We start from the raw sequence: 26,734 nt of genomic DNA on the forward strand, positions 1-26,734 counted from the left end.
GGGGTTTAGAATTATACCCGAAGTGATGAAAAGATGAGGATAACATCTGCGTATATCATGCTCGGTCTCCCAAGTCGCCTCCTTGACCGGATAACCCCTACACTGAACCTTCACGGAAGTAATGTTTTTTGACCTCAGCTTTCGAACCCGCCTATCCAAAATAGCCATTGGTTCCTCAGCATAAGATATATCCTTGTCCAACAGAACTGAACTAAAGTCTAACACATGAGACGGATCGTCGTGATACTTCCGAAGCATATAAACATGGAATAGCGGATGAACTACAGAGATACTAGGTGGTAGTGCAAGTCTATAAGCCACCTCTCCAACTCTCTCAAGAATCTCAAAACGCCCAATATACCTAGGGCTCAACTTGCCCTTTTTCCCGAACCTCATCACACCCTTCATAGGCGAAACCCGGAGCAAGACCCGCTCACCAACCATGAATGCAACATCACGAACCATCCGATCCGCATAAGTTCTCTGTCTATATTGTGCTATACGATGTAGATCCTGAATCAATTTAACCTTTTCCAAGGCATCCTGAACCAAGTCTGTACCCAATAGTCTAGCCTCGCCTGGTTCGAACCAACTCATTGGAGACCGGCACCTCCTACCATACAAGGCCTCATACAGAGCCATCTGAATGCTTGACTGGTAACTGTTGTTGTAAGCAAACTTCGCAAGTATTAAGAACTTATCCCAAGCACCCCCAAAATCTATCACACACATGAAGCATATCCTCCAATATCTCAATGGTGCGTTCGGACTGCCCGTCCGTCTGAGGGTGAAATGTTCTACTCAACTCTACCCGAGTACCCAACTCACGTTGTACTGCCCTCCAGAATCGTGATGTAATATGTGTACCCCGGTCAGAGATGATAGATACCGATACGCCGTGAAGTCTGACAATCTCGCAAATATAGATTCAAGCCAACTTCTCAGAAGAGTAGGTAGTCATCACAGGAATGAAATGAGCTGAGTTGGTCAGTCTATCCATAATCACCCAAACTGCATCGAACTTCCTCTGGCCGCTGATGCTCATACTTCACCTGATGACAATTTAGGGACCGATCTACATATTCCACTATGTCTTTCTTCAACCTCCTCCACCAGTAATGTTGCCTCAAGTCTTGATATATCTTTGCAGCACCCGGATGAATGGAGTACCGTAAACTGTGAGTCTCCTGGAGAATCAATTCACACAAACCATGTAAATTAGGCACACATAGCCTATCCTGCATCTGTAATACACTGGCATCTCCAATTGCGACTTCCTGGGTATCACCATGCTGAACTATGTCCTTAAGGACAAGCAGATGGGGGTCATCGTACTGACGTTCCCTTATACGATCATAAAGAGAAGACTAAGAAACCACACAAGCCAAAACTCGGCTCGGATCGGAAACATCCAGTCTAACAAACTGGTTGGCCAAGGCCTGAACATCCAAGGTTAAAGGCCTCTCTGCTACTGGTAAATATGTGAAGCTACCCAAACTCTCCGCCTTACGAATCAAGGCCTGGGCCACTACATTGTCCTTCGTATGATGATAGAGAATATTGATATCATAATCCTTAAGCAACTCCAACCATCTCTGCTGCCGCAAATTTAGATCCTTCTGTTTAAACAGATGTTGTAGACTCTGGTGATCAGTGTAGACCTCGCAATGAACAACGTACAAATAATGCCGCCAAATCTTCAAGGCATGAATAATAGCTGCTAACTCAAGGTCATGTACGTGATAATTCTTCTCATTTACCTTTAACTGTCTGGAGGCATAGGCAATCACCCTACTATCTTGCATCAACACTACACCGAGACTAATATGCGACGTGTCACAATACACAATATAAGACCCTGAACCTGTAGGTAATACCAATATTGGGGTTGTAGTCAAAGTTATCTTGAGCTTTTGGAAGCTCTCCTCACATTCCTCGGTACACATGAACGGAGCACCCTTCTGGGTAAATTTGGTCATAGATGCAGCAATAGAAGAGAAACCCTTTACAAATCGATGATCTGCTAATGACGGTCAATATCCCTATCGGGAGGCATACCCGGAATATCCGCTAGAAATACATTAGGAAAATCCTTTACTATAGGAACTAACTCCACGGTAGGAATATCAATACTAGCATCTCTCACATAGGCCAGACACGCATCATGCCACTTCTCAACCATTCGTTGAGCTTTAAGAAATGAAACAACCCTGCTAGGTACATGATCTGAGGTACCTCTCCACTCTAGCTGTTGTAGACTTGGCATAGCCAACGTCACCGTCTTGGAGTAACAATCAAGAATAGTGTGATTGGGAGACAACAAGTCCATGCCTAAAATAATATCGAAATCCACTATATTGAGAAATAATAAATCAGCTCTGGTCTCAAAACCACTTAAAACAATTAACCACGACCGATACACACGGTCCACAATAATAGATTCACCCACGGGTGTAGATATATAAACAGAAGAAATCAAGGAATCATGGGATATATCCAAATATGGCGCAAACAAAGATAACACATAAGAATAAGTGGAGCCTCGATCAAATAAGACTGATGCATCTCTATGACAAACCCAAATAATACATGTGATAATAGAATTGGATGCAACGGCCTCTGTCCTAGCAGGAAGGGCATAATATCTGGCATGGCTTCCCCCTCTAGGGCGACCTCTACCTGTCCGACCTCTACATCTGGATGGCTGTGTAGGTGGAGTGGCAACTAGTGCAGTAATGATGGCCTGAGAAGTCCGAGGGCCCTGTGGGATGGGTGGGGCATGAGAAATATGTAGAGGTGCACCCCTCCTAAATATGGGGCAATCTCTTATGATATGACGAGTGTCACCACACTAAATATAAGCCCTCGGAGGACGTGGCAGCTGGGACTGGCTCGGGCCTGATCGACTAGTCATAATATAAAACCTGAGGTGTGGGAGTTGCCGGAATACCACTGGAAGCTGGAAGTGCTGAATGAATATGACGGTTTATATAACCTCTACCATGACGAGTTGCAACTGGGGCAAGAGAATTATTATATGTGCCAGAATATCAGGGTCTCATAGCTTCCCTCTCTCCCTTCTCCCGGATCCGCATACCTTCCAATTTCCTAGCAATTGACACAATATGTTGGTATGTGATGTCCACCTCTAGCTCTTGTGCCATACTGAATCTGATACTAGGGTGGAGACCCTTAATAACTCTACGAACTCGTTGTCGAACAATAGCAACTAAGGCTGGTGCATGCCTAGCCAACTCACTAAATCGGACCGGATACTCTGACACGGTCATACAATACTGGCGCAACTGCTCAAACTCTGCATGCCATGCATCTCTATGACTCTGAGGAACATACTCCCTTAAGAACATATCTGAAAATTGAGTCCAACTAAGTGAAGCTGCCTCGGTCGGACTATCCAACTCATATGCCCGCCACCACTGGTAGACTGCTCCTCTAAAATGGAATGCCGTGAAAGAAACCCCACTGGAAACCACAATACCCATAGTATGAAGGATACGCTGACGTTCCTCCAGAAAACCCTGAGCATCCTCTGAAGCTAAACCGCTGAAACTGGGAGGGTGGTACTTCTTATACCTTTTGAGCCTGAGCTGCTCGCCTTCTGAAACTGCTATCCTAATCTCAGGCTGAACTGGCACAACTGGCTGTACTGGTATAACCTTCGGGGCATGATCAACTTGGGCCCCTGGCTCTGGAGTACGGGTGCCAGGAGTCTGTGCTCCTCCCCCGGCCTGAGATGTGGTAGGAGAAAGTGGGATTAACCCTGCCCGAGCTAGAATGCCAATCATGCTCAAAAACTGGGCAAGAGTCTCCTGAAGTGCAGTAGTAGTAATAGGCCTCTCAGGTGCCTACTCTCCAACTGGAGGTACTAGTGGCTCTAGTGCAGCAGCTCGTGCAGGGCTCTGGCTGCACTACGTGGTCTTCCTGGGCCTCTGGCTTAGTCTCTTCCCCGACCTCGGCCTCTTGTGGCTCCTATAGGGGGTGTTTGATTATCGGATCCAGTTGTTAGTGTTCTCACCATTTGTGAGAGAATAGAACGACAATGGTTTAGAACATTGAAGTCAACAAATGCGTACGATAAGGAATCAAAGAAGTAAATATTATCCTAACAATTCCATAGCCTCCCAAAGATAAGTACAGACGTCTCCGTACTGATCCGCAAGACTCTACTAAACCTTCTTGTGACTCATAACACCTATGAACCTAGAGCTCTGATACCAACTTGTCACGACCCCATATTCCCTCCGTATGATGTTATGATGGCACCTAGTCTCTAAGACTAGGCAAGCCTATCAATGCGGAAATAACAATAGAAATCTAAATTAAATGCATTGCAATGCAAATAATTACAACTCCCAAAACCTGATAGAAATAAGTCAGAAGCTTCTAAGAATTTATCCTCAATGTGTCTACATTTATCAAGGTCTAAAGGAAATAAGGAAGAAACATGATAATGATAGAAGTGGACTCCGCAGTATGCGGATGCTGGCAGATATACCTTGAAGTCTCCGTGCACAAGTAACTCACTGATGTCTGGGCTGGTAAGATGTACCTGGATCTGAACAAAACGATGTGCAGAAGCATAGCGTGAGTACACCACAACGGTACCCAGTAAGTGCCAAGCCTAACTTCGATAGAGTAGTGACGAGGCCAGGTCAGACCCTACTGAAAAATAATAATGGCATGGTAAAAATGTTTAACAATATAATAAAATAAAATGACAATGGAAATGAATCAAGTAGTATGTCACCCTTTAATTACACCAAATAATGGCAAATAATATCTCATGAAATTAGATCAAAATTATTTTCAACTTTAAGAAAATCATAATAATAATAATAAAAGGCAAATGAGGCCATAAATAAATATCAATAAGGGCACTCCCGAGGTGCCTCTAGTCAATAAATTACGTTGAGAAAATAAAATCAGGCCGAAAAATATTGCAACAATCGTAGTTTGTTTTTCAAATATTTGAATGTTACAATCTCTTTGAATCCTCTGATTCTTCTTTCCAATAGTAAATAAAAGAGATTTTGAGCTTAATCTTGAATTTTATTTTATTTTAATCCAAGTGCTTGAGGCCTGATCTTGATCTTGACGTATTTGTAATCCAAGGGCTTGCAACTTGTTCTTGAATCTTCGTCTTGATCTTTTAATTCTTAGAACACTTGAACGCTTGTAGCTTTTAGAGAAATCTACATTGTTTGATCTACGAGCTCTCTCTTGTGTCTTGTTAAAACTTCTGGTGTGTTCTCTGAGTTATGCAGACCCTTATTTATAGTTGTGGGAGGGAAGAGTTATGATAAGAACAAACTCTTTCGGACCAATCAAATTGAAGTGTGACAAGGTGATAACTAGGGGTTTTAGCCTTTTATTTGCTCTCTTTTGCTTAGGTTTTGGGTCAAAAATGCGTTAAGGTATTCTCGAAAACTAACTTAATGTGCTTGCTTGCAGTGTTTGGTCAAAATGAGGCAAAGAAGCCATAATCAACTCATGAAGGAGTCAAACTTGTATGAATCCAAGGCTGAGACTCGAGCGCTAAGAGCGACCGAAAATCATGGCCGCGTAAAGACCACCACTAAGGCAACCACTATTACGCGGTCCACGAAAGTAGATTCAGAAAAGCTACTTTGAGTACAAAAATCACTGTTGGCCGCAATGGAAAAACGCGATCGTGAAATCTTTGGCGCGGCCGCGAGGGTATTTTCGCTGAGAGAGTGGTTCGAGGTTCAAAGACTCTAAAGTTTGGGCTCAAATGAAGAATGCGGCCCACGTCCAAAATTACGCGGACACGAATTACTCTCACGCGGATGCGGTGAACATTACACGTTATGCGAAATGAAGATCTACCCAGGCCCAGATATGACGATATGTGGACCTCGCTCGCTGTTACGCGGTCGTGAAAGCACAAGCGCGGACGCGGTTAGAATTACGCGTCCGCAAAACCTCCACAGGGGCATTTTTGTCCGGAATTTTTAGCCTAGTATAAATAGATCCTTTTATAAATTTTAGGTTAATTTTTGTTTAGCAGAGCACATGAACGACTGGTTTTTTCCTTTTTGGGCAATTTTAGAGTATATTTACCTTCAAACTTTAGATTTGCATCTTGTACTTTAATATTATGGCTTATATCTTTCATTTCTGCTGTTATTATGAATAGCTAGACCGCATATCTAGGGTTATGACCCAACCCTAGTGTGGGTATTTAATGGGTCTTGATTTTTTGGGCTTAATTGTTTATAGGCTAGTGATATTTAGCCTAATTCATGCTAACATTGTAGAATTAGTGATTGCAAACACTGACTCATGCCTTTATGACTTAGGCACTTCTTGAGAAAGATGGACTAAGTCTAAAAATATTAGGCTAATAAGAAATTGGGGTGAACTCAAGAAATTGATGGCCCCAATTAAAGGGTTAAACCTAGAGATAGTAATACCCGACTTGAGTCAATTTCACTTGTATTGTATGAACACCCATTTGGGCTTGAGAAAGCCAAATCGGTGAAAGTTAGTCAAACTACCGAGGGGTATAGAGTGAGCACTTATGTGTGATGGTTATATCACGACCCCAATCATAACAAGCTTGTCCTAGATTCTTGATACCCATTAGATACTCACCTAGTGCCTTTTAATACTTGAAAACTTTCACCAAAAATATTGTACTTAGCTTACACTTAGTATACAATAGTATAAAATTAGAATAGAATCAATCGCAACAATGTTTGAAAGTACAGTTGGGAACAACACGCATATCTAGATTAATTAGATACCCAACTCCAAGACAAATTAACTCCATGTGGAAATCGATCCCGACCGCATTGGGTAAAACTACATCGACCATCCCCTCCACTCTATAGTAGTGTAGGTTTGGCCTCGATCACTTTTTGGCGTCGTTGCCAGGGAGTTAGACGGTATTGGCTATCTATCTAACTATTTGCGTGTCTTGTTTTTCTTTCCTTCTATTTTTCTAACTTTTGTGTATCAATCGCTTTAGGTACCAAATGGCTCATAATGATGCTCTCGGACATATTATTCTGGGGGAGGAGCTAGATGAAAATGGTGAGGATGAGGTTAATCTAGAACCTCAAGTCCAAAGAAGAGGCCTCCAGGCTAATGACAACATTCCAAACCCTCCCCCACCTCCTCCACGACCAGCACACTGGGTGCTACCTAATGAAAGTTACGCAAGTGCAATTATCCTGCCCCGGATTCAGGCGGGTAATTTTCAAATTACAAATATCATGCTGACCCTATTGGAGAAAAGGAGCTTCTTTCACTAGAGCTCCTCATCAGAACGCATACAAGCATCTAAAGGGTTTTGAAGACATATGCTGGGGGAGCAAGCAGACGAACATGTTGGAGGACGCTATGAGATTGAGACTTTTCCAATTTTCACTTAGAGGGAAAGCTTTGGACTGGCTCGAGACGCTACCCAACCACTCCATACACACGTGGGATGAGTTGGCTGAAACGTTTATAGCCAAGTTTTTCTCACCGGGTCAAATGGCAGCATTAAGCGATGAGATCTTAGCCTTTAAACAAGAACCTAGTGAACCTCTACATGAAATCTGGGAGCGTTACCGGACAATGGTCAAGAATTTCCCAAATAATGATATGACTGAAGAAATGATTCAGCAGACATTCTATATGGGCATTAACACGACCAACCAATGTGGTGAATCAGCTAGCTGGGGGAAATTTTATTAAAATGCCCTATGCCAATGCTTGTGACATACTTGATGAGATGGCTAACACATCCTCAGCTTGGCAGAGTCGGGCAAATGTTCCTCGGGGTGACCCTAATGTCATCCATATTCACAAGGAACCTCATGATCACGGACAAGCCATAGCCGAGTTGACAACTACTATGAATCAGTTAGCAAAGGCCCAGCTTGAGCAAGTTCAAGGGATAAAGCAAGTAAATGCCATGGAAGGGGTAAATGTCATGGTCAACAAGAGGAGACAGCGTGGTCAACAAGTGCAAAACAATCAAGATCAATATGAGCAAAGTGGTAGTGGTTAAAATCAAGACGATTATTATGATGATCAAAGTGATGAAGTGTTATATGCCAATAACTACCAAGGTCAACAGAGCAATGCTCCAAATCAACAATGGAGATCGCAAGGGAAAAATCAAAATTTGGGCAACCAAGGCCAAGGGAATTGGGACAATGGCAACAACAACAACTCGAACAATTAGGGGAACAACAATAACAATTGGGGAAGCAATGGAAACCAAGGGGGTTGGAATAATAATAATCAAGGCAACTAGGGATCAGGCTTTCAAAGGCTCTCGATATATTAACAACCCAACAATCCGCCTCCATATTTGTCTCAAGGGCATAGTTCTTCAAACAATGAGATGGGGTGGATAGAGAGTATGTTCAAACAAATGATGGAAAGGAATGCTGACTCTGATGCCCAAATAGCCTCCCATACTACCTCTATTCGCAACTTGGAAGTACAAATGGGTTTAATTTCTCAAGCATTGAATACTCGCCCTAAGGGGGCACTACCAAGTGATACGGTAGTAAACCCGAAGGGTGGGAATAATACAGGCCATGCTATGGCGGTGACCACAAGAAGCGGTAAAGGTGGAGATGCAAGTACCTCTAATCCAAAGAAGATTGTGAGTGATGATGTTGTGTTGCATGAAGATGATGAGATTCAAGCCAATGATGAGAATGTGAATGATGAAGTGAGAATCGATATTGATGACAACATGGAGGAGACTCAAAATGATGTGAACCCGTCTAGGGAACACGTGATAGACATACCGAAAATGCTAGTGCCTAAAGCCAAGGCCTCCTCCACCATATCCTCAAAGTTTTTCAAAGTAAAATAATGAAAACCAATTCAAAAAGTTTATTGTTATGATGAAAAGTTTGTCAATCAATGTGCCGTTGGTGGAAGCTCTCAAACAAATGTCGGGATATGCCAAGTTCATGAAGGACTTGGTAACTAAGAAGAGATATATGAATTATGATACCATCAAAATGACTCATCAAATGAGTGCCATTGTGCACTCGATGGCTCCAAAGCTTGAAGATCCCGGTGCCTTTACAATTCCATGCACTATTGGTAGCGCCGGTTTTGTGAACGCCTTGTGTGATTTGGGAGCAAGTATTAATTTGATGCCATATTCCGTGTTCAAGACACTAGGTATTAGGCAACCAAGATCTATTTCCATCAGATTACAAATGGCGGATCAGAAAATGAAAAGGCCTCTTGGTATTATTGATGATGTTCTAGTCCGGGTCGATAACTTTATTTTGCCTGCTGATTTTGTGATTCTCGTATGCGAAGTCGACTATGAGGTGCCTATAATATTGGGGAGACCTTTCTTAGCAACATGGAAGACATTGGTTGATGTGGAAGCATGGGAGCTCACCTTCCGAGTGGGCGATGAAAAAGTTGTATTCCACGTGTGCAAATCAATGAGGCCACCAAATAGCAATGAAGTTTGCTCTTTTGTGGATCTTGTGATGGAAGTGATAGTTGATGACAAGAGTGCCATGATCAATGTGGAAGATTCTTTGGAAGCTGTGTTGTTAAACCATGAGGATAATGAAAATGAAGGCTTGGTTGAATGTGCAAATACGTTGCAAGAAATGGGATCCTACTCATATGGGCCCCGTAAACTTTCCTTGGACTTGGAAAACTTGAAGACTCCACCAACAAAGCCCGCAATCGAGGAGCCACTAACATTGGAGTTTAAGCCTTTGCCTTCACACCTCAGGTATGAATTCTTAGGCCCTACTTCCACATTACCTGTTATTCTTTCTGCTTGCCTAACTAACATGCAGGTAGACTCTACCCTTACGGTGCTGAAAAGAAGGAAATTATCAAGTGGATTGATGCAGGGGTTGTGTACCATATTTCAGATAGTTCATGGACTTCACCGGTACAATGTGTGACAAAGAAGGGGGGTATGACTATGGTCACATATGAGAAAAATGAGTTGATCCCCACTCGTACTGTCACCGGATGGAGGGTATGTATGGACTACAGAAAGCTGAACAAAGTGACCCGTAAAGACCACTTTCCATTGCCTTTTCTTGATCAAATGTTGGACAGACTTGCCGGGCGTGCCTACTATTGCTTTTTGGATGGGTACTTAGGGTACAGCCAGATTCTCATTGCACCGGAAGACCAAGAGAAAACCACCTTCATATGTCCGTATGGCACATTTGCATTCTAACGGATGCCGTTTGGTTTGTGTAATGCACCGGCTTTTAGCGGTGTATGGTGGGGGACTTCCACGAAGTGTTCATGGATGATTTTAGTGTTGTGGGGGACTCATTTGAAGAACTCTTGGATAATCTTGACAAAGTGTTGGCCTAATGTGAAGAGACCAACCTGGTGCTTAATTGAAAAAAATGCCACTTTATGGTCAAGGAGGGCATTGTCCTCGGCCATAAGATCTCAAAGAATGGTATTGAAGTGGACAAAACAAAGATTTAAGTTATTTCAAAACTCCTCCCTCCTATTTCCGTCAAGGGAGTTAGGAGCTTTCTTGGGCAAGCGGGGTTCTACCGAAGGTTCATCAAGGATTTCTCAAAAGTGGTGAACCCCTTGTGCAAGCTGCTAGAAAAGGATGCAAAGTTTGTGTTCAATGAATATTGCATGCAAGCTTTTGAGATTCTCAAGTATAAATTTACAACCACTCCCATCATTACCGCACCCAATTAGAGCTTACCATTTGAGCTCATGTGCGATGCTAGTGACATTGCGGTAGTTATTTCATCCGTTCTATTATGAAAGCAAAATGATGAATGACACCCAAGTCAATTATACGGTGATCGAGAAAGAGTTATTAACCATTTTCTTTGCCATGGAAATGTTCAGGCCATATCTCATGGGTGCCAAAGTGATTGTGCACACCGATCACGCGACACTCCTTTACTTGTTGACCAAAAAGGACTCGAAGGCTAGGTTGATGAGATAGGTTCTTCTGCTTAAAGAGTTTGACCTTGAAATCATTGATAGAAAAGAAAGTGATAATCAAGTGGCGGACCACTTGTCCCGCTTCGCAGAGGAGGGGAGGACCCTCGGTGGCCTCGAAATTAATGATTCATTCCCAGATGAACAATTCCTCTCCGTGTCTTTGAATGGTATGCTTTGGTTCGCCGATGTGGTTAACTTTCTTGTGACCGACATTGTCCCGAGTGAGCTATCTTCTAACCAAAGAAAGAAACTCAAACGGGACAACTTGGATTATTATTGGGACGTGCCCTATATTTTCAAGATTTGCAATGATGTTGTGATCTAGAGATGTATCCCGGAAGAGGAGCAAATGAATATTCCTGATGCTTGCCATTCCTCGCCCTACGGTGGTCATCATGGTGGAACGAGAACTGCTTCAAAGGTTCTTAGATGTGGATTTTATTGGCCTACCCTGTATAAAGATGCAAGTGAGCTTGTTAAGAGGTGTGATGAATGCCAAAGAGATGGTGGAATTTCCAAGAAGGATGAAATGCCTCTCACCACTATTCTTGAGATCGATATTTTTGACGTGTGGGGCATAAACTTCATGGGGCCTTTTGTGAGTTCGTGTGGTAACACTTACATTCTGGTGGTTGTTGATTATGTTTCCAAGTGGGTTGAAGCCGTGACTTTGCCCAAAAACGAGGCACGGAGTGTGGTGGAGTTCTTAAAGAAACATATCTTCACACGATTTGGCACTCCTCGGACAATCATCAGTGATGGGGGTTCTCATTTCTACAATAAGGCCTTCGACACTTTACTTTCCAAGTATGGTGTCAATCATAAGGTGTCAACCCCTAATCATCCCCAGGCTAGTGGACAAGTTGAGGTCTCCAACAGGGAGATAAAAAGCATATTATCAAAAACAATCAATGCATATAGGACGGATTGGTCAAGGAAACTTTACGATGTTTTGTGGGCTTATAGGACTGCGTACAAGACTCCATTCCGTATGTCTCCGTACCGGTTGGTATTTTGGAAAGTGTGCCATTTGCCGGTTAAATTAGAGCATAAAGCCATATCTGCACTGAAGAGGTTAAATCTTGAGTGGAATGTTGCAGCCAATCTCCGGGTGGAGAAACTCAATGAACTAGATGAGTTCCAGTTTCATGCCTATTCTAGATCGTCTTTGTATAAGGCCAAGATGAAGAACTTTCACGACAAATATGCTCGGAACCAGGAATTCAAGCAGGGTGATTTGGTTCTTCTCTTCAACTCCCGATTACGACTGTTTCCGAGAATGCTCAAATCAAAATGGAGTGGCCTTTTTGAGGTGGTGCACGTGACTCCGTTTGGTGCTATTTACTTGAAAAACAAAAATGGTGAAATCTTCAGAGTTTATGGGCACCGAGTGAGGCATTACCTCATCAAGTTTGTTGAAAGCCATGTGGTGGCCTTGATCAATTTCCAATGATGTTGGTAACATGCATCGTGCCGCGACGTTAAATCAGGCGCTTCTTAGGAGGCAACCCATGTGTTTTTCTTTCTTTTTTTATTTTCTTCTTAGACTAGGATTAATTTTGAAATAACTGGTTGTGAGCTTTGTGTAGGAATTATTTGTGCAGTACATGACTGATGCTGGAAATATTTGCCTAAGTGTGGGGAATTACGCGGACGGCGCTCAAACATTTATGGTCAGCGAGAGCTTATTGTGGAGGCGCAAATTGTCAGCGGACGCGGACTTGAAAAGTCCAGAATATCAACTCTCTGAAGTTGTATTCACGTCCACGTTCATAATTTTGCGGTCCGCGTTGATGTTACGCGGCCGCGCCCGTTAATCCGCTTTCATCGAACCTGTTTCTGAAATGTCTCTTCGAAAGGTAAAAAGCGCAGACCGCGGTGGAATTCCATGGACCGCGCTCAAGTAATTCGGTGGGACCTCTGGGGTTGGTATAAATAGGAAGTCCTTAGGACCTTTACACTTTTCGAACCCCACACTCTCACCGAAATAGACCACTATTCATCTTCTCCTTCTTACACTTTCAATTTCATATCTCATTAATCAAGAAGCAATTTCCTACTACAAATCCACATCTGGTATGCTCAAATCTTTACATTAATTTCATCTTTTGATTTTCTTTTCTTCTAGTTTTACTTTTTCTTTTTTAGGGTTTAACACATGTCATGATTTCAAAATGATGCTTGATTGATGCTAAAATTGCATGTGGGTAATGTTTAATGCCTAATAGGAAATAGGGTTGTTTACTATACCTGTTAATTGCCTAAATATTTGCGCTAAGTGAAACCCTAGGTCTTAAATAATTAATCAGTGCCTGTATGATTTGAATTTCACGGACTGCGGTCCAAATTACTCGGTCCGCGTTCATGCTTTTGTGTTAACTGGGTAGGCTTATATGTTCGCGGACGCGGTGACTTTTCCGCGGTCAGCGGATGACATTACGCGACCGCGTCCATAATTTCACGGACCGTGTTCATGACTTTCAGAGAATTAACAAATTGATTCCGCGGCCGAGTTCATTTTTACGCGGTCCGCGTCTATTGTTTTGCAGCCGCACCCATTATTTCGTGGTCAGCAGAAACCAATGTTCAAAGAGTTGGTAGTTTTGTCCCAACTCTTCCGCGGCCGTGCTCCTTTTTATGCTGTCGGCACTGCACTATTTTTAGAAGCAGTGTTTCACTTCATCTGCATTTCTTTAAGGATTCATTGAACCACAATACTATTGATCTTTCACTAATTGTGTTTGCAGATAATGGTGCGATCTCATGGTGGTCCCGACAAATCAAAAGGGAGGGTAGAATCCTCCCGAGGATGAGGCAAAGGGAAACAAAGTGCACTCTTAGCACCTCGGAAGATTATTAGCAAAAAGGCCCCACCTGTGAGACCTCAGGCTGACTCCTCGGACACTAGTGAATACCTCCCTTCCCGATAGATTTCCGAGGGAGAATCTGCACAAAGACCCGAGGCTCAATCTCAACCATTCCATCTCGTCAATCAACCCACCTTCTCGTCTGAGTTGTCTGATGGCTCAGAAGGAGGTAGTGAGATTTTAGCACCATCTCTCCCGCCTGCTGCAACTCCGGCCTCGACAGTTGCTCCTATTGATATTGATGATGAAGAAGAGGTTCCGGATGATGGGAGAGGAGGTGATACCCATGAAGGGGGGTTGATTAGATCAAGGAAGCCGGCAGTGTGGCAAGATAGGTTTGTGAGTGAGAATTCCTACAACAAATTCCGAGAATAGTGGCCACAAAGGTCGCTCACCCTTGAGAGACATTTCATTGAAAGATACCTTCGCCCTCACAACCTTAATGTGAAGCGACAATTTGATGAAAGAGTGGGGTGGAATTCTTCACTAGCAAGTTTCGGGAAGCAAATGAGTAACTAGTCAATGAATTCTACGCCAATGTTGCCCACATCAAAAAGGGTACCTATGTGGCTAAGGTACGAAATAAGAAGATCTAGTTCAATGGCAAAACTTTGAATACATATTCCGGGTTTGATGATGTAGACATTGATCTATACATACAGAAGTTGGCATTAGATGAAGCAGCCCATTCATGGGTAGCAGAGGTGATAGCTATACCAGGGACAACGCCGGCCTGGCTTACATCGGGAGTCTCAATTTCTAGAAACACCCTTAGATTTGAAGGCAAAGGGTGATGCACCTTCGTCTTCAGCCGCCTTGATCTGTGCCAGCATGACAGTGACATTCCACTCTCCCGGGCGATCCTCATAGCATCCATCATGGCGGGGTACCTAATAAATGTGGGGAACCTCATGGCCCAGAACATATATAAGGAAACCGGTAAGGAAGAAAGGTCCTACCCTTACCCCAATTTCATCACTATGTACCTAGATCACCAGAGGGTTGAGGGGAGACACTTTGACACGAAGGTGAAGCCGAAAAGGCCCTTCTCTTGGTAAAGCCTTCAGGGAGCAGACAACCCGAAGTCTAAAGGCAAAGCCACTACCTCCACTGGCTTGTCGGAAGAGCCAAGGGTAGTGGCCACTGGTTCTGAGCCTTCCACAACGGAGGGTTCTTCGGCTGCTATGCCACCTCCCTTATTCGGGCCATCTGTCATAGCCCCATTATCTATTCCATCATGTTCTGCATATCCTCAGAATTCACTGCGGGTCTCTCGGATGCTATCCAACGTCAAAAACTAGTTGCAGGCAGCTACACCAAAGTTGTTTGTCTTATCCAATGCATTCGCAGCACAGGAAACCCCAGCACAGCTTCAGGTACCTCCATCAGTGGAGGAATCATTATCGGAGCTTCTGGATAACCATAAGAAGCTCCTGGACAACCAAAAGAAAATCCTGGAGACATTAGATACTCATGGGAAGGTGATCAAGGAGCTGGGCAAGCAGGTCAACAAGATGAAGAAGACTCAAGCTTCAAAAGAGTCAGTAGAGCTGTTGAAGAAGGAGGTAGAGAAGTTCACTTCTACCGTAGATATTCCACTGGACCTGCTTGTGGAGGAGACTGCCCCTGCAGCACAGACAACACAGGCATCAGAGTAGGAGGCTGACAGAGACCCGCGAGAGGATTTGTGGTGCGCCAGTCAGAAGACCTGGAGATACATTTGGAGGACCCGGAAGGAATTGATGACCCCATGCAGACAGAGACCACACAGGAGTTTTCTTTACTCTCTATCCCTTCCCTAATCTTTTTTTTGCTTTTAGCATTGAGGACAATGTTATATTTTATTTGGGGGGGGGTGGTCTTATTTTGATTTGATGACCGGCATGTAATAATTATGATACTATTTTCCTTTATTTTTACTTATCGTTATTTTCACTTTCGTTATTTTTCACTTATGGTATGTATATAACTTTAACATTCCATGTATATATTCATCTCCATTTTGTATTTATTTGGTTCACTCCATTATTGTACATATTCATTTTACTTTCTATAGTTTACTTTATAACTTTTTTTGTATTTTTCCTTAATAGCTTAGCTTCTTATTTCCTGTAGTAGCTTCTTTTTGAGTTTTTAGCTTCTTTTCACATTTTTACGTGATCAATAAGCCTTTAGTTTTCTTAATGCCACGGTTCTTTCCAAAGGTGAATATTGTGTGAACCGGGTGGCTCTTCCTAATGATGGATGGCGTGACAGCCTTCTTAAGGGATTGAGTCTGTTTTTTTTTTGCTACGATATGTAGTAGTAATGAATAAAAGTGTCTCAAGTAGGCTTCACTTGGTACTAACACATTTACCTTCGACCTCATGGTTAGAAACAAGTTGATTGACAAAGAGTAACTCTAGTTGTGACCTTTAGACTCTTGAGTTGACGAAAACTATCATCAAGTGGTTTCTTTGAGCCATATGTGATCTTCAATCTTAGCTAGGGTTGTTGTGGTCCCTCGACTCTTTTCTATTTAACAATCCATTAGCTTGAGAGAGAGGTGAGGTATTGAATTGCAAGTCCAAGTCCCGTGCCAATAAGTCTAGAACTTGCCCTGGATGTTTGTCTAGACGAAATACTAAGTGTAGCTCGACTTGAGAAGTGATCGTAGGCTCTCCTTGGTCCCATTTGAACAGTGAAAGCTTTCGTAGACTACCAATATGATATCCCTGGTCAACTCCTTTGAGCCTAAGCCTTTTTCATTCAATAGCCACATTACAAGCCTTCATCCGTTTTATAATGACCCTCTCCTAGCACCCAATCTTTCCTTAGCAACAATTAGCAAAAATATAAGTTTGGGGGGGGGGAGGGAGAAAGCGATGAAAGGTACAAAGAACAAAAAGAATTGATGAAAAGGAAAGGCAAAGAAAAGGATAAAGAGTTAAAATGAAATATGTTAAAAAGAAAGAAAAGGTTGAAGGTATTCAAAGAAAACATTGTTGAAAGGCATGGAATGATGAGAAAAGGAGAAAAATAATTGTCATGAACAAGAAAGAGTGACAATGTGTCTCTCTAGTTCCCCCGAGGACGAAGAAAATGACTCAAAGATTCAAGAAAGTATGAACCGAAATGAGAAAATGGAGTGCTTAAGGAAAGATGTAACCATCATAGTTCTTTATGTCCTACCTTAATCCAAAAAACCTTCATTACATCCCGTTCAATCCCTATATGATTTCAAGTTGAGTGAGCTTACATTAGTGGTGATTTATATAAGGGGCAAGCTTATGGTACTTAGAGCCGGACTTGTGACATTCCTTTGAGAGTGATGAGCGCACTTCTTTACAATCCCTGTTTTGAGTGTCACGTTCTATAAGGTGAGATTAGCTCATGGAGAGTAGAGGAGGACGAGTCTGGGATCCACAATGACCTACATAAGAGAGCGAGTTTCCTTGACGAATTGAGTCAACTCTTGATGCTTTTGTGTCATATTAGAACTATGGAACTCAAGAAGTCATAGCATGATGTTCTTGATAATGAATTTGTGTTGAGGGTAATTGTTAGTCCCAATTGATTCTCGATGAAGTCACCTTAAGAAAGTTGAAATTTTTCTTTCTTTTTCGTGTGGAGGTGGGAATTACCCTATTTTCTTGAGGACAAGCAAAAGCTTAAGTTTGGGGGAGTTGATAACTAGGAGTTTTAGCCTATTATTTGCTCTCTTTTGCTTAGGTTTTGTGTAAAAAATGTGTAAAGGTATTCCCAAAAACTAACTTAATGAGCTTGCTTGCAGAGTTTGGTCAAAATGAGGCAAAGAAGCCATAATCAACTCATGAAGGAGTCAAACTTGCACGAATCCAAGGCTGAGACTGGAGCACTTAGAGCGGCAGAAAAGCGCGGCCGCGTAAGGACCACTGCTGAGGCGGCCACTATTTTGCGGTCCACGAAAGTAGATTTAGAGAAGCTGCTTTGAGTACTAAAATCACCGCTGACCGCGTTGAAAAAGCGCGGTCGCGAAATCCTTGGCGCGGCCACGAGCGGATTTTTGCTGAGAGTGTCGTTCGAGGTTCAAAGACTCTAATATTATGGCTTATTTAGATTTTCATCTTGTACTTTAATATTATGGCTTATTTTTCATCTTTATCTTTGATTTCTGCTGTTATTATGAGTAGCTAGACCTCATAGCTAGGGTTGTGACCCAACCCTAGTGTAGGTATTTAATGGGTCTTGAACTTTAGGGCTTAATTGTTTATATGTTAGTGATATTTAGCCTAATTCATACTAAAATTATAGAATTAGTGGTTGCAAACACTGACTCATGCCTTTATGACTTAGGCTCTTCTTGAGAAAGAGGGACTAAGTCTAAGAAAATTAGGCTAACAAGGAATTGGGGTGAACTCAAGAGATTGATAGCCCCAATTAAAGTGTTAAACCTAGAGATAGTAATACCCGACTTGAGCCAATTTCACTTGTATTGTATGAACATCCATTTGGGCTTGAGAAAGCAAAATCGGGCAAAGTCACTCAAAGTGCCGAGAAGTATAGAGTGAGCACTTATGTGTGGTGGTTATATCACGACCCCAATCATACCAAGCTTGTCCTAGATTCTTGATACCCATTAGATACTTACCTAGACGGAAGTCACTTCCCTAGTGCCTTTTAACACTTGAAAACTTTCACCAAAAATATTGTACTTAGCTTACACTTAGCATACAATAGTATAAAATTAGAATAGAATCAATCGCAACAATGTTTGAAAGTGCAATTGGGAACAACACGCTCGCATTTGATTGGCCAGAGCATGTCACTTGCACACGTGGCGCAGTTTCATTGGCCCTTTAGTTTGACTTGGCATGCCTTGTCATTTTGACATGTGGCACAATCCTATTAGCTCTTTAATTTGACTTGGCATGGCCTTGTCATTTTGACACGTGGCACGATTTTATTGGCCATTTTAATTTTACTTGGCATGGCCTTGTTATTTTGACATGTGGCACGATCCTATTGGCTCTTTCGCTTGACTTGGCGTGCCACGTCATTTCACGTGTGGCACAAACTGGACCTCTAGGAAGATGATATATCGGGCTTAAAGAAATGGGCTCATCATATGTAGCCCAACTAAATGGGCTAGCCCAATGAATTCGGACCTATTTATTTAATCCATATACATTGAATTATGTAATTAATCTAATTATTTTAGTCCATAATACTTATTTGGAGTAGTATATTTAAAATATAATCCAAATTATTTATTTAACTTGAATCCAATAAATTTTATATGCCTACAAATACCCCATACTTCAAAACTTATCGGGTGTCTATACTATTGAAGACTGGGCCTGAAGTATGATAATTACACTTAATTACTCGAGCAAACTATAAAACTTTTCTATTTTTCTCTTGTGAAAAGTTTTTATCCTTATTTTTGAATCATGATTTTCAGTGCATGTCTTTCATGTGAGACAAATGGCACTACGTTTTGATTTTTAAATTGTCAAATTTGTCATGACATGGGCAATCAATGATCATATTACTTTGTCCACTTGTTTTGCTTCCAATCACGTTCTTTTAACAGGGAATATTTTCCTTTTCTTTACGCAAATCCTTGGACTCCCACACGTGGCATGCGGATAATTCGGGACATTATCTATGAGCCGTTATTTGTAGGATTCCGAAATTGAAATGCTTGAGGAAGTATAATTGACTTCAAATTGGGTTGCTAGTGTCATTCCTTGTATATGTAAAGAAGGAATATCTGCCGCCTATACACATGATCCCACGTCGATAATAAATTTTTGACAGGTGACTTTTAACATATATAAATACCACACACCCTTCATTCCACTAGTACAAATTTCAGTGCCAATTTAAGTGTCTGCAAATTGATTTGAATCAATTTTTGACAACTTGGAGGCATTGATACAAATGCAATTTATTCTTCTTTTCCTGCGCTTTCTTCTTTTTGTACTTTGTTGTGTCTTTTTTTCTTTTTTTCTTTTCTTTTAAAAGTAACTTTATCAAACTACGAAATACTTTAAAAGTTCACTATTAAGACTTTTAAAATTTGTGGCGAAGACCCATAAAAGTTCGCGCAAAGATCCTTAAAAACTCGTGGTCAAGATCTCTAAAAATTCGTGATGAAGACATTTAAAAGTTCGCGGTGAAGACCTTTAAAAGCACGCGATGAAAACCTTTAAAATTTGCGGCGAATCCCATAAAACTACGCGATGAAGACCTTTAAAATTTATGGCAAAGACCAATAAAAGTTCTTGCAAAGATCCTTAAAAGCGCATGGTCAAGATCTTTAAAAGTTCACAGTGAAGTCCTTTAAAAGTTCGCGGTGAAGACTTTTTAAAGAACGCGATGAAGACCTATAAAAATTTGCGGCAAAAACCTTTAAAAGCTCGTTGTAGAAATCTTTAAAAGTCGGCAATAAGGACCCTTTAAAGTTCGCCATGAACACTTTTAAAAGTTCAAGACAAACACATTTAGAAATTCGAGACGTAAATCTTTTAAAGGTTCGAAACAAAAACCTTAAAAATTCGGATGCCTTTAAAGATTAACGGCGAACACCTTTAAAAGATTGCAAACAAACCTTTAAAAGTCGAAAGCGAATACCTTTAAAAGTTAGAATTGGAAACCTTTAAAAGAAAAACTACGACATGAACATCCCTTTTTGTTTCCGCTTCAATATCAATATTTTCTTCCATAATATGATGTATTGACATCCACAAAATAGAATTTTGCTTTCTTTTAAACATCTCTATCGCTCATGCCTCGAAGTTTTCTGTATTCGAATATACATCCTCATTTTTCTTTTGAACGTAATATTATTTATTACCTTTGCACCTTTTGTGCTAGGAAATATTTATCTCAATGTGAGGACGTCAAAAATACGAGCCATTTGATTTCTTAAAAACTAAACTTTAAAGTCTAAGACATATCCAAAATTCGGAATCAAACACCTTCAGAATCGCCGCAGGTAATATTTTGAAACCAACTTTAGATTCCACAACGTTGAAAATTTCAGATCTGCGTAGTCTCACCAAACAATTCATATCTTGGTGTAGAAAGATCAAAATTGTGAACCGTTTAATTTTATGGAAACTAGACTTAAAACTCTAAGACATATATAAAATTTAGAATCAAACATATTGCGAATTGTCCCATAAATTATTTTAACTCTAACTTTAGATTCAGACACGTTGATAGTTTAAGATTTGTGCAGCTTCGGTAAAACATTTATATCTTGGCGTAGAAATATCGAAATCATTAACCGCTTGATTTCATGGAAAATAGACTGCAATATTTAAGACATGTCCAAAATGTAGGATATAATACCTCAAGGATAGTTTCAAATAGTATTTCGAATTTAACATCAGATTTTGATATACCGACAGTTGTGAATTGGCACGACTTCTTCAAAAATTTTATGTTTTTGTATGGAGGCCTCGGGATCACAAAACATTTTTCTTGCAATCAGTAGAATTCAAGAGCTCCATTATCACAAAAATCATGGGTGCAAGTCTCATTGAATTTGGGACGTTGTGTCAAGCAATCTCTCTTCTTATACTTGTGTTCCCTTCTGACACCTATCTTCTCTTCCCCCATTTTTTTGACAGTGAGAGAATATGAAGTCCAACAAACTTGAAGGTTATGTGAACATGAAGAAATAGCGGATCCCTAGACATTGATGCAAATATTATCATTATTTCAGTGAAGAGACTATTTTAAATCAAATGGGACCCAAAGTTTAACAGAAAAATGGTATCTCAACTCGATTTTCAAGTGTTGATTAAATGGATTATATTCCATCGTACTTCATTCGAACAACGATTGGGGCACTATGTATCTTTTGAACTCATGTGACTGAACTCAAAATGAAACTCTAAGCTTCCTACGTACCTCGGTGAAGAGGATCAAGCCATACCATAGTTCAAAATGGGTGATTTTCTTTTTTGTCCTAACTTTTGCCTAGGCCGCCTCTTTCGAGATTTTTAACCTAGCGAACTATTATTTTTTTGGTGGGTCGTATACAGTTTAGACTCATGCGGGCCAGGAGTGTAGGAACATGCAGTTTAGGCTCATGCGTCAAGGAGCATTACAACTTCAAGGATAATACTTATTCAAAAACTTTCCATTGATAGGGTCGATTCTCAGGACATCTGCATCAAGCAGCTTGTAAGCCCCACTTGAATAAGCTTCTTGCACGACATATGGCCCATCCCATTTTGAATTGAACTTCCCTACATATTTATGAAGTAATAATGGGTCTTCTTATGGCAAGGACTTGTTCTCCTACCTGAAAAGATCTTGGGAGAACTCTTTCATTGAAGGCGCAAGACAATCGAGCTTGATAGCATTCAGGATTCTGTTGAGCTTCCAAACTTTTCTCATCAAGAGCATCCAACTCTTCTAATCGAAGTCGAGCATTTTATTTATCAGTGATGCCTTCTTGAATAGCTAATCGTAATGAAGGTATTTGACGCTCGAGTGGCAAGACGAATTCAACTCCATAAACGAGTGCATAAATGGTCGCTTGTGTTGGCGTGCGATGAGTTGTCCTATATGCCCACAAAGTTTCCTCCATACGGTTATGCCAATCCCATTTGGATTTGGAGAAGACTTTCTTTAAGAAGTTGCATATAGTCTTATTGAATGCCTCGGCTAGACCATTGGCGGCAACATTGTACATAGAAAAGTTACGTTGCTTGAAGCCAAAGATTTCACAAATCTTGTTCATCAACCTATTATCTAGTGACTTGCCATTATCCATTTTTATTTAACGAGGAATGCCAAAGCGATAGATAATGTTTACTCGGATTAAACTTGCAACATTTTCCTTCTTTACTTCCTTAAGAGCAATAACTGCAACCCATTTGGAGAAGTAGTCAGTTGCAGCTAAGATGTATAGGTGCCCACCAGAGGACTTTGGTAGTGGTCCAACAACATCCAATCCCAAGCGTCAAACGGCCATGATGCAATAGTCGGGTGCAACACTTCAGGAGGTTGATGAATAAAATTCACAAGGAATTGACAAGCCTTGCATCTTTGAGCGTAGTCCAAGCTATGTTACCATCGTTGGACAACAATATCCCATCCTTTTTATATGGAAATGAAGCTTTGGTCCACACTGGTGCGACCCACATACCCCAGAATGTGCCTCTTGCAAAGCTTGGAGTGCTTCTTCTTCCCTTAAGCATCGCAAGAGTACTCCTTCGAATGACCTTCTTTGTAGAGTATCTTTGTAGTAAAGGAAGCGAGGTGCACGACGACGGATTTCAGTCCTTCTCCTCGGATTTTCTGGAAGTATCCCATAGCATAAGTAGTCGATAATGGGTTGTCGCCATTCTTCTTTCTCAACTTCAGAAGCAACGACAAGATGCTTGAGTTCATTTTCTTCACCTTCAGCCTCATTTGACGGTGGTACTACCCATTTTTTGGCAGACAGTAACTTGCGCTTGATCAGGTAGGTTAACGATGAAGCTAGGGCAGCTAAAGCATCGACCTTCTTATTTTCTTTCATTGGCACATGATGAATAGTCACATCACCGAGCCACCCCATTAAATTTTTAGTGTAATCATGATATGGGCGTAGTTTAGGCTTCTTGACCTCGTAACTACCTAAAAGTTGATTGACCACTAACTAGGAGTAACCAAAGACATGCAATTGCAATTTCTTCATATCAACGACCATTTCAAACCCAAGTATTAATTCTTGATACTCAGCAACATTGTTGGAATAAAGTTGTGTCAAGGTGAAGGAGTAAGGCAAGACTTCACCTTGGGAAGTGACAAATACTATGCTAGCGACAGCTCTTCCACGCTGTGCAGCACCATCAAAATACATCTTCCATGGAGGTTGAACGTCAACGACCATTGCGTCCTCATCAGGTAGCTGGTCAGTTAGCTCCCAATCATTAGGTATCGGATGATCTGCCAGGAAGTCTGCCAGTGCTTGTCCTTTTACAACCTTTTGAGGGATGTACAAAATCTCGAATTGTTCAAATTGGAGGTACCATCTCGCTAGTCGATCACTAAGGATAGGTTTTGACATCGCGAACTTGATGGGATTTGCCTTAGAAACAATACGGACAACATGAGCTTGAAAGTAGTGCTTTAACCTTTGAATTGAGAAGACTAGCGCCAAATACAACTTTTCAATTGGCAAATAATTCAGATCGTTTGGTGTCATCATCCTGCTCAAGTAGTAAAGTGAGTTTTCTTTCCCTTCACTATTTTCTTGGGCCAACAGCGCCCCAACAGACCTTTCTTGCGCTGAAATATATAGTATCATCGGCTTTCCAAGTATAGAGGCTGCCAAAACTGGAGGCTTCAACAAGTAGGATTTAATGCTCTCAAAGGCATTGCTACACGCTTGGTCCCGTTTTAAAGGGGCACCTTTCTTCATAAGGCGACTGAATGGTTGGCACCTCCCAGCTAGGTTTGAGATGAATCTCCTAAGGTACGCTAACTGTCCTTGCAGACTTTTCAATTTGTGAATGTCCCTAGGCTCTGGCATTTCCAAGATTGCATCTACTTTGGCTTGATAACTTTCAATCCCTCGATGTCGAACAATGAAACCAAGGAAGTTTCTGGAAGTAACTCCAAAGGCGCATTTCACTGGATTCTTCCTAAGTTGGTACCTCTGTAGCAACTCAAACACCATTGTCAAGTCTTTCAAATGGTTTCCCTTCTCTCTTGATTTTACCACCAAGTCATCAACATAGCATTCGACATTCTTGTGATGGAACACCATTCTCGCCTTGTACAGTAACATTATACAAAGAACCCACACTTTCTTCATCTTTGTCACGTTCCTTAGTGTAGATGACAATATATGGCTTTACTTTCAGTACTTCTTTACATGAAACCACAAGTTTTGTTTGTCGCCTCATTCTAGAAGGAACCAAACTTTGGAAATCCTTAGAGATCTTCTGGATTTTGGGCGAAGTGGGTGTTATTATGCTTTGAAAATTTCTCTGGAACTTGTTCCCCTTATTTAATGGACCCAATCTCTCAAACAAGGAAGTCCTCACATTTGATTTTCCATGTCGATCAAAGACAGAAGGATGGTTAGAAGCGGCAAATTCATCATCTATAGTGATATAATTGATGCTTGCCCTTCGTATGGAGATGCGCACTAGTGACGGTTGCTTGCATCCCAAACCTTCATGTGGTTGTCTCGTCACAGCTTCTGATGGTAGCTTTCCTAACTTTGACGGCTCATTAGGATTGTATCTAGCTTTTGCAAATAGCATGTAAGCGTTAGCATCAAAACCTTCATATGTTCTCTTTGTAGGGAGTGCCACATTCTGCAAATGATTTTGGGCCACAAACCTTGCAAGCGGCATTGAGGACGACTTTACTACCTCAATTCGTTTGACCGGAAGAGTTAACCCCTTTAGCATGTTAGTTTGGAGATTAGCTGGTTCACCTTCAACTTTCTTCTTTTAGGGACGTATTGGAGCGGAGGAGTTACTTTCTTGCCGTGAGACACAATGTTCCCTTTGTGAGACTTATTTGGGTTGGGGTGTACGTTCTCAGCAATAGCTTTGGTTTTGTCAGCAACCACCTCAGCTCTCTTAGCCATGGACTCATCATCCTTGTCATTCACGACATCATCAACGTTTAGCTCCTTCATAATGTAGTTCTTCAAGTAGAACTTTACATCGACGAAGTGTGACTCATCCTCGGTGAATGGCTCATCATCAGCAATTATCTTCTTCGCGACTTTATCTTTGTAGTATTTCAAACATTGATGGTAGGTAGATGGAACCACTTTATTCTCATGTATCCAAGGCCTTCTAAGCAAGACGTTGTATGAAGTCTTTGCATCGATCACATGTATCCATGCACTTGATTGCATATCTTCAATGATAATTTTTAGCCTGATCGCGCCTTTGGCTCTTTGCCCCCCTTGGTTGAATCCTTGGATCATCACACGACTTTCTGAGAGTTCGTTCACAGGAATATCATGTTCTTTCACAGTGCGAATTGGCAAAATGTTCACTGAGGATCCTCCATCAACCAAAATTTGATTTACCCTTTCATCACGCATATAGCGAACCAGATACAATGGGCGGTTATGAAGAGTATCACCTAGCAGAAGATCGTCATTTGTGAACGTGACTTTTTCCTCACAAGCATTAACTTCTTGAGGAGTGAACTTGATGAGATTTTCCGAAGATGTTGCCAATGATAGGTCATCACTCTTTTCTTTCCCTCTATCAGCATGGCAACAAGAGGCATCAATACCCCCATGGGAAATCTTCGTATGGAACCAGCTTGGTAAAAACTCCTCCAAGGTCACTGGTTGTCGTGGCTTTTGAGGGTGGTGCACCTTCACTTTTGCTTTCTTTAAGTGCTTAACTTGATTCCATCTCCTTGGTTTTTTTACCATCATTTTCCTTGTTGGTTGTTCTACTGATTTTTTTCGTGGGCTCCTTCTGTGGTGCATACGACGAGTCACCAACGTCCAACCTTCGTCATCCTCAGGTTGATCATCTTCAACTTTATTGTTCTCCAGTAATTCTTCAGCTATACTTTCTTTAAAACTACATAATAAGTCTGGACTGAATGAGCCAAATGTGACAGAGACTTGGTTTGCGCTTGCTTTCTCATCTTCAAGCACGATCTTCTTTTCACGAGCCAAGTCCATAACTTTGTCCTTGAAGATAAAGCACTTCTCCATAGGGTGGCTCACAAGTCGATGATATTTGCAGTAATTTGGGTCATTCGTTTTCCCTACTTCATTTGGCCGCTTCATCTCTGGAAGCTCAATAGATTTAACTCAAGGAGTTCATCAAAAATGGCTGGCACATCAGAATCCAGAAATAGGTATACTTTCTCTTGTATTTCTTTTAGAGTCAACTTTCCACTTGGCTTATCTTGAAACAAAGTGGATTTTATACTCTGCTTCT

General features: G+C 41.4%; 3 protein-coding genes across 3 annotated transcripts; 1 reads left to right on the forward strand and 2 right to left on the reverse strand.

Annotated features, from left to right (window-relative positions):
* Positions 1-8,894: 8,894 nt before the first annotated feature.
* LOC138899364 (uncharacterized) lies at positions 8,895-15,490 on the forward strand. The gene is made up of 8 exons (XM_070185531.1): positions 8,895-9,249; positions 9,511-9,757; positions 9,829-10,012; positions 10,519-10,667; positions 11,467-12,355; positions 12,555-12,638; positions 13,896-14,171; positions 15,140-15,490. The coding sequence occupies exons 1-8, from the start codon at positions 8,895-8,897 to the stop codon at positions 15,488-15,490; spliced, it is 2,535 nt and encodes an 844-aa protein (XP_070041632.1).
* A 6,430-nt stretch (positions 15,491-21,920) lies between these two features.
* Positions 21,921-22,587, reverse strand: LOC138899365 (uncharacterized). Its single transcript, XM_070185532.1, has 2 exons — positions 22,263-22,587; positions 21,921-22,057 (listed from the first exon to the last, which is right to left on the reverse strand). The coding sequence occupies exons 1-2, from the start codon at positions 22,585-22,587 to the stop codon at positions 21,921-21,923; spliced, it is 462 nt and encodes a 153-aa protein (XP_070041633.1).
* Positions 22,588-22,593: 6 nt separating this feature from the next.
* On the reverse strand, positions 22,594-23,376 carry LOC138899366 (uncharacterized). The gene is made up of 2 exons (XM_070185533.1): positions 22,963-23,376; positions 22,594-22,740 (listed from the first exon to the last, which is right to left on the reverse strand). The coding sequence occupies exons 1-2, from the start codon at positions 23,374-23,376 to the stop codon at positions 22,594-22,596; spliced, it is 561 nt and encodes a 186-aa protein (XP_070041634.1).
* Positions 23,377-26,734: the final 3,358 nt, after the last annotated feature.

The sequence above is a fragment of the Nicotiana tomentosiformis genome, chromosome 9, assembly GCF_000390325.3.
Source record: "Nicotiana tomentosiformis chromosome 9, ASM39032v3, whole genome shotgun sequence".
Classification (NCBI taxonomy): Eukaryota; Viridiplantae; Streptophyta; class Magnoliopsida; order Solanales; family Solanaceae; genus Nicotiana; species Nicotiana tomentosiformis.